The sequence below is a fragment of the Plectropomus leopardus genome, chromosome 16 (assembly GCF_026936395.1).
Source record: "Plectropomus leopardus strain MGB_pleo_1.0 chromosome 16, ASM2693639v1, whole genome shotgun sequence".
Lineage (NCBI taxonomy): Eukaryota > Metazoa > Chordata > Actinopteri > Perciformes > Serranidae > Plectropomus > Plectropomus leopardus.
Genome location: NC_142191.1, coordinates 20,576,654 through 20,588,225, shown reverse-complemented (window position 1 = coordinate 20,588,225; position 11,572 = coordinate 20,576,654). Strand labels below are relative to the sequence as shown.

General features: G+C 38.4%; 1 protein-coding gene across 2 annotated transcripts; it reads right to left on the bottom strand.

The window, feature by feature from the left end:
- Nucleotides 1-276: 276 nt before the first annotated feature.
- Nucleotides 277-10,088, bottom strand: katnbl1 (katanin p80 subunit B-like 1). 2 transcript variants are annotated; one of them, XM_042502895.2, is made up of 10 exons: nt 9,888-10,088; nt 9,182-9,312; nt 9,012-9,049; nt 8,526-8,808; nt 7,431-7,546; nt 7,278-7,328; nt 6,548-6,637; nt 6,169-6,273; nt 2,749-2,842; nt 277-889 (listed from the first exon to the last, which is right to left on the bottom strand). In XM_042502895.2, the coding sequence occupies exons 2-10, from the start codon at nt 9,188-9,190 to the stop codon at nt 857-859; spliced, it is 819 nt and encodes a 272-aa protein (XP_042358829.2). In that variant the 5' UTR covers nt 9,191-9,312; nt 9,888-10,088; the 3' UTR covers nt 277-856. The 2 variants fall into 2 exon arrangements, with proteins under 2 accessions (XP_042358829.2, XP_087945524.1); XM_088089398.1 differs by lacking the exon at nt 9,012-9,049.
- Nucleotides 10,089-11,572: the final 1,484 nt, after the last annotated feature.

The window sequence follows — 11,572 nt, the reverse complement described above, 5'->3', positions numbered from 1 at the left end:
AAAAAGTGCTCCAACTAAAACAAGAAAAGCTGGAAAACTAGTTTGACCACTTTGGACAACTTAATTTTAGCAAGATCAAAATGTAATACCATTTATGAATATTTACTTACATAAATCTGGTATGCTGTAACCGTTTTCATTTGCTGAAATTTGTTCTAATATCTAAAAAAAATCTGTCTTAGCCAGATTGAAGTTCATTTCTCCAGCACTGAGCAGGCCATTCATATTGTACCTTTAATCTATATAAGAACAACAAAAGAAAAAAGAATCAGTTCATGATTTTCATCAAATTTATTTAAAAGAAGTTTAAAAGAATCACTTGTTTTTACAATTTACATTATACAGTCAAATGTCATATGAAGAGGCAAAATGAAAACAGGAGGAGCTCTAATAACTTAAGACCGATGCAGATTCAAGTTCCTGATTCCGGAGAACCCAGGCGCAAAAAAACACATTAAAAACAGCGGAGCATTTATTACACCCACAAGTGCATTTGCATTCCATGGCAAAGAGTGGTGTAGTGAGAGAGACAAAGAGCTTGGCACTTCATAGAGCGACGTTACACCCAGTCTCATGGAGGTCCACTAAATATGCCCCTTCACCAGACGGTCCACTTCAATGTGAAGCACTCATTTGCTGTGTTGTTTCTTCTTTTTTTGCAGAAAGGCTCTCTCAGCCCTCCTTGAGAGTCTCCAGCTCGAACTGAGGGAGTTGTCTGAATTGTCAAGTTCAGTCCCAGAAAGAGGTTTGAGTGGCAGAATGAACCAGTCCATTTTTCTGGTGTCATTATCAGTTCAAAACACAGCCATGATGCGGCAGTAGTGGTCACATCCTCAGAGTGCTACGCTGACGACTGTCAGAGCAGCTGCGATAGATAAGACTCGATGGCCTGTAACACGAAGCAGAGATAAAACGTCAGTTGTCGTCACAGCCAGTCAAACAGTCTGCACATATTAAACTAATCTTTGTTTTACATAATTTTTTCACAACAAAGACATCACAGTTAAAACGCAGATTCTGCTGCTAAATTTCCATGATTTTAGAATGAAACATAACATACTGTAGCACTTCATAAAATGCGACGGGTAAAAAGGGATGTTAAGTTTGCTTCCTGCAACCAATACTTGAAGCTTTGAATCAGTAAATTCTCTCAAAACATGACATCAAGTGGCAGAAGGAAACAGGATGTGAAAATGGAAACAAATGAACCATAACCACAATACAAACTCAACTCATGTTACAAAAGCTTGCGCTACTGAGCTGCGACCCGGAGGTTTTTTTTAGGATGGGAGTGGTTGGCTGTGTTCACCCAAAATCAACAGAGGTTGGAAAGAACAGGAGTGCTTGTATCTCTTTGACACAGTTCATCTGAAAACATTTACAGGAGGATGTTTATTCAACTCTGTTCGAATTGTTTTCATTTAATTTGACTGTAACGGGAGGAAAAAATGAGCACTTCAGTTAAAAAAATATATATAATGAAAGAACAAGCACTTCATGAAATCTTTACATGGGTAAATCGGACAACGGTTGACACTGAACATCTGAATAATCTAAATTTGAAGGCTGCTGAATGCCATTTGACAGCAATTTTCTCTCATCCTCAATTTGTGCAAAGTATGGCTTGAACAGAATCCACTACACCAATTTGACATTAGCACAGATATACATTCACCTCCTAACCTCGTGCATATGTTAATATTACTCTCCCAGGCTACCACACTATTGGACAAAAATATGTTCAACTCTGCAGGATCCCTGCAAACATGTTCATTCACCCTAATCCACTCAGAGCAATATTTGGCGTCCTACCCGAAGTTCTTCATAGCGCTATAAAGTTCTGGCTTTCACAACTTTACTGACCTGCTGCTGTCTCACTCTTTTAAAATGGAAACATGAAAGAGGGATTTAAGATGTTCTACAGTGTATCAAACTTCAGAAAATGAGACTCCCTTAAAGGCTCTTTGAAAACCTGTCAGAAGACACTGAGCCCTCTCTGGATTGATATGCTTTTTCATTTCTTTTAGTTTGTTTTTTGTGTTTTTAATAGCATAAACACAAAAGTACACCCTTTCAAAAAAACCCCAAAACAATTAACTTTAAATTCGTAAGAATATTAAGACACTGGAATTAGAATATGCAAAAAATATTTAATTATTATTTATTTTATTAATGTTTTTAGAAGCATAATTAACTCTTGATATTATACAAGAAAGTATAAACAATAGTAAAATAGTACCTACAGGAGTAGCCCAAAATTACTCAGTTTGAGATTTAATACAAAATTTAGCCAACAAAAACAAACTCAAGTGATGCCTCTTGCGACTAATAGACAAGCTTAGCGAAGCTCTGGGAACTCTGCATTTATCACCATTATCAAACAGGTGGATTAACAGAGAGGAGGATGAAATCGTTGGGGGTTAAAACTACAAACAACTGACTTTTAAGCTAGATGTGGCCTCTCCATAAGTGTTCAGTGCATTCACTTTTAACTTTGCTTTTATTTGTTTTATGAGTGTTTGTTTTGCTTTTCTGATTCAAGGTGTGGTTGGGTGGGTTGTGTGCGACTCACAGGCCCTGGGCACACGTGCTTTTGATTTGTATACGTATAAACCTGTGCAAAGATTCAAGATATTTTGAAAAAAAAGGAAAAGAAAACAATTTTCTATAACTTTCTTAGTCCTAACAAATCTTTTCTGACTACTGCACCATACCTCATAAATGCTACAATGATCTCATCTGTCTCACCTTTGCCAGTTCTCCCGTAGATCCTGGAATCAAACACAACCGGGCTCCGTCCTTCCACAAGTCCTTCAGCCGCTGCTTCATGACTTCAATATTCCTGCAATAAACATACAGACATTACTATCTGCAACATAGGGTGAGTGCACACAGGACCCCTCGATCAGTGACTGTGGAAACCCAAACACCAACAGCTATCTGCTACCAGCCCTCCAAGTTCAAACCCGAAGTTAGGAATGTGAATGATTGTTTTTAAGTAACCGGGGCGTTCAACAGGGACACGGAGCAGCCAGCCAGTGGGGAAAAGCAACCAGCTAGGGGTGTAAGGGGGCATGTCCCGCCGGAGTAAAGTTTCAGCCCCAAAAGCTGAAATTTGGACACATTCTAATGCCACTATTCCTAAATATATACTGTACTATAATCTTTAGCAGCAAATTATTTGAGTTTATCTGTCTTGCTTGAGGTTGCACTTCCTTCAATACAACTATTAACCCAATGTTGACTGAAACGGTACATCGTGCAGCCCTAAGTCGATGGATATAGCAGCTACGTTATCTAAACAGTCAATTTACAGAAAGATGTCATCATGTTACAACACATGGAAGATTTTCCTCAGAAGATTACTGTAACTATTAATTTCATTACACGACAAAATTCCACAACTTTTCCAAAACTCTCAATGATTTTTACTAAAAATGGGACTTTTACAGGCCTTAAAAATGAGACTGTAGAATTGTAGATTTCTCCTGGTTTTTCGTGACCATGGGGACCCTGATATTATGAAGAGTTTGCCTACCAGATAGTCAACCTGCAGTGAATCATTGTAAAGCAGAACTACGCTTCTTGTGTGTTTTAGCCCACACAGTCTGTAAACAGCTATTAATATTCAAAACCACACATCGTCCTGACTGTTCAGAACTTTTTAACTAAGAATTTTGTCTAATATACTCGATCGACTGACCGACAATTTCCTTCTCTTAGAGACCTGTCACAGTCTGCTGACTTCCACTACACTCAGGCCTCCTTCTGGGTGGCAGCGTTCCTCTCCCTTCTCTCCTACTGACACACTCCACACCTATGGTCAGTGAGCAGGTGTGGTCTATAAATAAGCATTCACTTCCTTATACACAAAGCAGGAGAAAATTACTCAGTGACAGGATCACCAAAAATACAAAGAATGGATAAAATGTATAATGTGAAAAAACACTGATACTTGATCATAAAGATTACTGCAGGACATAACATTGGTTTGCATAATTACTCGGTGGACAAAAAAATTAAAAACTTGTAACATTACAGTGTGAGACTGAGCATACATTTTCCTCATGAAACACACCTGTTACTTTAACAAAATTGCCTGTTTTTAGTGCATGTTTGCAAAGCATCTCAGTGAAAGCTCTGCTGATAAAAATTAATAAAGATAATTCATTCATTCATTCATTAAACCCATTGACGCCTGTGAGGCGAATGTGGAAAATGCAGCACTTCTGGTGGCCTTTTTAATGCTAATTGCCCCATCTTCAAGTTGCTGCCACCGTTATTTTCCAAAGTAGACCATCTAATGAGGACGTCCCCTGTCTGTGCAGTCAATGTAATTCCTAATGTATTTTGACATCAATTAATTTGCTGATATTGGTTGATTTTCCGTTCTTTACTTTTTACTGCAGGATGTAAGTCCTCAGCTGAGCGTACACACATCCATGCAGAGCATGTGGGGGTGGGACTGATACAGACACATCAGCATGCTCCTCAATCATCATGCTTGCATTGTTCGATAGTGGAGGCTTGTGGTCGTAACTTATTAATCACAACTATTTAATCAGAATTGAAAGTTCATATACAGTCAAAAAGTAGCTGGCTAGACTTCATTGAGTAGTGGCTGTCTGACTGGAAGCCAGTGCCTTTGCAAAGCTCTACATAACTTCTTGAAAATTTTGATTTATTAACTCAAAATATGCCCATGGTAAACTCTGCAGCACGACACCATCTACTCTATCCGTGAAAAAAACAAAAAACAAAAAAGAAAAACCTTCAAGACAACCGTTTGAGTTCATAAATATATTCTTCTGTATGAGTCAGGGTTTGTGACAACTTTTTCATACCCATTATGATACCACAAGAACACTTTTTTCAGTTCACACGTGAGGCACATAAAAAAGGTTTTCAATGTTCAAGAGGACAAACTTCCTTTGTTTATAAGCACGTGCACGTAGGTCAAAGCACTAGGCAAATCATGGAGGCTGTGAACACACTGGCAGAAATTCACTAAACCTAAGCTTTAGTGCCATTTTGAATTTCCCTTGAAAAGGCACAGCAATGTGATGAGAGCTGATAGTAAACTCTGCTCTGACAAAGTTGTGTATTCTAGTTATGCAACAAAAAGGCAAGCATGTTTGCCTGGACTCCAGTGGAGGACAAATGCTTAGGAGAATGAAAGGATGCAACAGGGGGCATGGTGCGATATTAAGTAGAAACAATGTTCGTAAAGGATAGAACAAACATAAATAACAAAACACTCATATATTATTTCATAACACACACTGAATTTGCGTCTTAATAATCAATACAGTATTTTATCTGGAAGTCAACGTCATTTCTCATTCCTGTGAAACACTTAAAGTTCTGTTTATTTTCAACCTGACATCTTTTCATCAGGCCAGCTCACCTGAATCTTTATGTGTTACACTTTGGTGGTTAACTGGCTCCTGCTCAGATCTCACTGTACAGTTTAGCAGCTTTTCCAGCGTTACATTTTCAATGTGCCCGACGTTCTGCTGCGCCGTTACTGCCCCAAGTGCGCTATAAATAACTGAACTGTGTATATATATATATATATAATCCTGTAGCCCTCCAAATTAAAATTCCAGCTCCAAAAATCTATTTGTGGCAGAAGATGTTTTAGTTGTGGTGGCCCGCCACAAATAAATAGATGTGTGATAAATCCTGCATATTGTTCACTGGTTGCACAGTTTAAGTTATTCTATGCAGGAATTGTCGGTTACTGCAAAAGTGAAAACCAACTCAGATTCAGTGTCATTTTAGAGCGAGTTCTGTCAGCTTGGCATTTCAGTTGCTATATTTTCTTTTTTTCTGCATGGTGTCCACGATTTTTGAAGTTTTCTTTTGTGGCCAGGAGCATCTTGAACACAGCAAAATAAGAAGAAAATAAGAGGAGGCACAGGGCAGGGTCTGCAGATAAATACACCACCACACCCTTCTGGTGAGATGATTGAGAGGGATTATCTGCGTGTGGGTTTCTACATTTTGTTAATGATAAATCTTGCATAGTATGTCTTTAAGTCATTGTCATAGATGTGTGCACAATCAAAACCTTGTGACATTAGGTTTGAAAACAGTTTTAACTCTTAAAATCTTGGTTGTGTCATAGAGGGACTATTAGGTTGTATTAAGGCGTGCGGTGCTCACCTGTCTTCCAAACAACTGTCCCGCAGTCCTTTCTCATTCTTAGAAAGTTCTGGCCACCATTTCCTGATGACGGATTGAACCCAGTGTAAACCCACCATTATGTTTCTGTAAAAAAGACAGTAAACACAGAGAAGTCTGTCAAATGCTGTCAAAGATGTCTATGAAAGTTTTTCAGGTCATTAGTTAAAAGTGCTACGTTAAAGACAAGTCATTACTCATCCAAGAGGCTTCATCAGTTCTCACTTCAGCTCGTTGGATGACTGTAGAACTGCCTTCAAGACTAACGCAGTACATCCAATTGCCTTTAGCTCAGTAGTTTTAAAATATAATGTCAAAAGGATTGTTAAAAACATGGATGCAATTCCTCAGTGACACTCACTCTTCATATTTACTGGCAAGAATCACTTTCACAAGGGGCATGAGGTCAACGCAGCAGCCAAGTGACAAACATGGTGCTTCAGTTTGAAGGCTGATGAGAAACAAGAAAAAACAAAGAAAGAAAGTGAGCTAATTTCCAGTAATGTGGGCAGGCACAAACTGTTGAATCTTCAAAGTAAACATAAGAGAAAAGAGGCCGCTTAGGACTAAGGAATTTTCCTCTCTATGAACTATACATTTTCCAACTTCATGTTAAATTTAACTTTTTGAGCTGTTAAAATGTATACCATGTGATCTAAATATTGAAATCAAAGATATCATCATAAAGCATAATTTAATTATGACAAAAGTTTATCAACAATTGATTATCAAGCAAAAATGCCAAATATTCAATGATTATAGTTTCTGAAAAGTAAGGACATGATGCTTTTCTCAAATGTATGTGGTTAGAAATTGACTATATGTTGAACAAACAAACAAACAAACAGAGAGAGCTGTCCCTTTGGCTTCCAACAACACATACTGCCCATTTTCTGACGTTTGACAAACTTTCAAATTTATTGGAGAAAAAGAACATATGAATTAATAAATAAAAAAAATTATTAGTTGCAGCTCTAATGACGCTACATGATCTTGTTCAATACAGGTTTGCAGTATTTGGCAGTCCAGTCATTAGCGATGAAGCTGAATCACTAAAAAGCAACAGTGCAAAACACCCAGATGAGACTCACTTGTTTGTTAGGACAGGTAAACAGTCAAGCAGCACCCCTGTGTCTTGAATTCTGTGAATCCAACAAATGATTAAAGGTGAAGCATGTTATGTGATTAAGCAATGAACACAAACTACCAGAACTACCAGAATTAGCTGTTAGTTACTGATTTACCTTATTAGGTAGGCCACTAATTCACTGGCGTTTCTTCGCCATAGTGTTTGGGCAACTTTTAGTCGTAGGTTCCTTCCAAAAAGGACATGAGTCATAGCTTCATGGTCCTTTGATAGCTATATGTCAACACAAACAATGCACAAAGGAAATTTAGTCTACAAATGTTGTTGTTTCCAGTTGTATCAAGCTTATGAAATAATTTCACAATTGATTTTTTTTTAATTCACAAGCAGGCATTTTTGCAACAATTACTGACTACATGTTACCTTAAATTAGTGGGGAAACACTTTGTTTTTCTAGCATGCCTCTACAGTGAGCAAAGGATCCAAAAAAGGTGAACATTGTTCTTCAACTGAAGTAAACAGGACAGCAAAATTATACCAAACTATCCATTTGTAAACTCACACAACTCGTACAGTATAATTCAAGCCTAATTCATCCAGTCGTACGCTCAGGATTTCCCAGACAGATGCATTTTCGCTTAAAAAGTACGATTGAAAACATGTCAGTACAAACAGTCTCATGCACAGCCGAGTGGTGTGCCTGGGAATAAGCATGCACAGGTAGGCGGAAGTCTTTAAAATCATATCGTTTCTGGAGCCCAGTAGCTCAGTTGGTAGAGTGGACACCCCACATACAGAGGCTGCATCCTCATTGCAGCAGCCGTGGGTTTGATTCTGGCAGTCAGCCCTATGCTGCATGTCATCCCCTCTATCTCCCCCCTTTATGCTTGAACCGTCCTATTAAAATAAAGGCAAAAAGCCCCCCAAAAATCTTAAAATCATACTGTTTTAGCAAAAAATGCAGGTGTTTGGGAGTTACCGAGCATACAACAGGATAAATAAGACTTGAATTAAATTGCATGTGTTGGTGGAGAATTTGCAAGCTGATGTTTTGATATAGTTTTGCTGTTGTAAATCATGGCCCCGCTTCAAGAATAACAAACATATTTTGGATTTTTCATTCATGGTGAAGGCATGCAAGAAAAACATTTTCTTCATGAATTCAACGTAACAAATAGTGAGTTACTGTTCAAATGGTAACCTTGCACTTAAATAAAATATTAAATGTTTGAAGTATTCTTTTAACTCTCACCTCAGTAAAGTCACTGTACTTGGAGCTGGCCCCTGCCATCTTGGAGGCCTCTGCAGAGTTCACAGGGAGCCCACAGTTGTCATAGTAGTGCATGCCCCGCACATCATCGGAGCACGTCAGCTCATTTTCTTTGTTGGCCATGCCGAGGTTACGGGTACGGCCTACATCTGATGTTCTGCGGTGCAGCTTTAAGCCCACCTCCACCAATGGACAACCCTTCCTCTTGCAAGATGACAATCGCTGCTCTTTGCCTGGGCTGTGTACTCTGTAATGCACTTGAAATCTGCCAAGAGGAAAGTCGACATGAGCCGGATGCAAAGCTGTCACAGTTTGGAAGACCATACATTTCAAAGCCACAGACATGGTGATAATGGTAATGGAAAGGTGCCTTAAAGGTCCAGTGACTGAGAGGAAAGATCTGTGGGACACAGAGCGAGTGGGTGATCATTATTAGATGAATCCCACAAACGTGGATCAGAGACTCACCTCTCTTTATCTAATTCTTCCTTATTTATAATATCCACCTAAAACAAAAGGATAGGGGATAAGGCAACTACTACTACAATACCACTGAACTGTACTTCACAGTCACCAGGATTAAAGAAACACAAGTATTTACACAATAACACATGCCATTTGCTTTCACATCTCCATACCTGCTTCATGATCTTTCCAGCAGAAAAATGCAGGCAGGATCGCAGAAAGCCATGTGGATGTATTCTGGTTCACCTTCAAGACTTCTCGTAGCCAAACATGCTTAAGTCACCAGCCTCCATAGAAATACACTCTGTTGGACAAACAATTGTGGAAAACAGGGTGAAAAAAACATGTTGCAGTAGTCAAAGCCACTTTTCGTGGCCTAAAAAGTCACAGGGTGGCTTCAAATACATAACATGCGATCTAACACGCAGCAGGTTTATTTAAAAAAAGACTAAACGCAAACATTCAAATAAGATATACAAAACAAAAACGCTATATTTGCGTTACAAAGGCGTTGGCTGCTACGATACAAGCACCAACGTTAGCTAGGTGAGCGGCAACAAATGTCACTGTGTTAATTACACTTTAAGTAGCAAGTATGTCTTGCTACACTTTACTGGACAGTTTGAAGGAGAGTATTTTGTTACGTCTCTCAGATTAAAGTTAGCTCATGCTCTTAGCTGGTTAGCAAACTACAGCAACAGTTAGCTTTGACTGTTAGCTTACAGGTTAGCTCAACTATCAAGGATACACGGAGACGTTGAAAGTAACTAGCTGGGCCGCTAATGCGAGCTAGCCAGTTAGCATTGCAACTCAGACAACATATGGCTTCATAAACGAGGCTTTATTTTCACCATTCAAACCATACAATTAAACACCAACCTGTTCATGTTGTGAGACACACGAGGTCTCCTCAGGTGTGTAAAATCCAAATCGTGAAAAACTGGTTAAACTCCAAAGCAACTCTGTGTGCAGGTCCGCTAGCGTTTCACAGTTGTACCATTCAAATGAATACACCGCCGGTGAGTGGGGATTGTGGGATAGATTTTGGCAAAGAAAAGCTGCAGGTTTTAGCGACGACTGCTGGACGTTACGAAACATATTTATATCCCGGTGTGCTGTGGCGCCATCTAGTGTCCACACGGCGGTAATGCAGACAGACCTGCCGTGTATGTCACAGTCAGAAATACTGTATTGATCTCTGAGGGGAAACTGTGGTTCGTTACAGCACAAATAATTATAAAAAATACAGAAAAGAAAATAGAAATACAGTCAGAGTAAACAGTTATCACAGTATGTAAATGTTTACACATTTAAAATAAAGTATGTATAGTATCCAGAGTATGTAAAAAATATAAATGTATGAAACACAGTATTAGACATTTGGCACATTATAATATGGATGATGTGCCGAGTGTGTAAAATGTAAAACTTATGCTACAATGCAAAGTATAAAACTAGTATGTGAGTGAAAATATAAAGATAAAACAATACAACAATTGCAACAATCATGCACTGACCTTACAGCAAATGTAACAAGTAACAAGAGCCTTCATAGAAATGTAGTGAAGTCAAAGTACATTTGTTTTTCAAATGCAGTGCAGTCAAAGTGATACATTTACAAAAAACAAAATCAAAACTCAAGTAAAGTACAGATACTAAAAAAAAACTGTACTTCAGTACATGCACTTCATAACTGTCCACCACAGCTCAATAGGGTTTTTTGTTTTCAGACGCTTGGCCATTGGTTCAATTCTTCACCGTGCCCTCATCCTGTGAAATTTCTTCTAAATTTATATCTTTAATAATCTTTAAAAATTAAAATAAAATAATGCCATCTAGTTTCTTCAAAGAAATGAATGAAATGCTGAGATATAGGCCTTCTGTACATGTTTTAAAAGTTTTCTTACACCTTAAAATTTAAAAGGCTTTGCGACGCCCTGTGAAGCTTTGGTGACTGCTGTTGGGGTTGCAACAAGCATTGTTTGACAGTGACGGTATTGCAGCCTCACTTTACCTCACTTTACCTCCACTCTACATAGAGTCGGCCTGAAATTACCTGCCTTAGGCGACCTCCCTTTTAACCTGCACTCATCTGTTCATTGTGAGACACAGAATTGAATTTCTGCTGTTGACAAAGTTTTTCCATACAAATCATTCATATTTTTTAAGTCTTACAATTGAATGATCCAGTCTTTTGGTCATAATACAACACCCTAAGCAATGTTAAAAAAAAAAAAGGAAACACAAGTTACACAATAGATCAAATTGGAGCCAGGATATCATAATGTTTTTCCGCTTCCAGCATTTCTGGCTTAAAATAGGCAAGACCTATGACCATGAGTAATGCAGGGTGATATGTAAACTTTGTGCATGGAAACTCATTTATGTAAAGTATCTGAGTTCATGATTTTAAAAAAAGACCTGAAAATTGGTCACATTCTTCACAGTACAGTATCGCTCATTGGGTTAAACCTGCTCTCTTTGAAAGGACACTATGATACGGTTCTTTATCAGTTTGTAGGTATGTTTTTAAGACTCAGCTGTTCAGTGAAGTGGCCCCACAG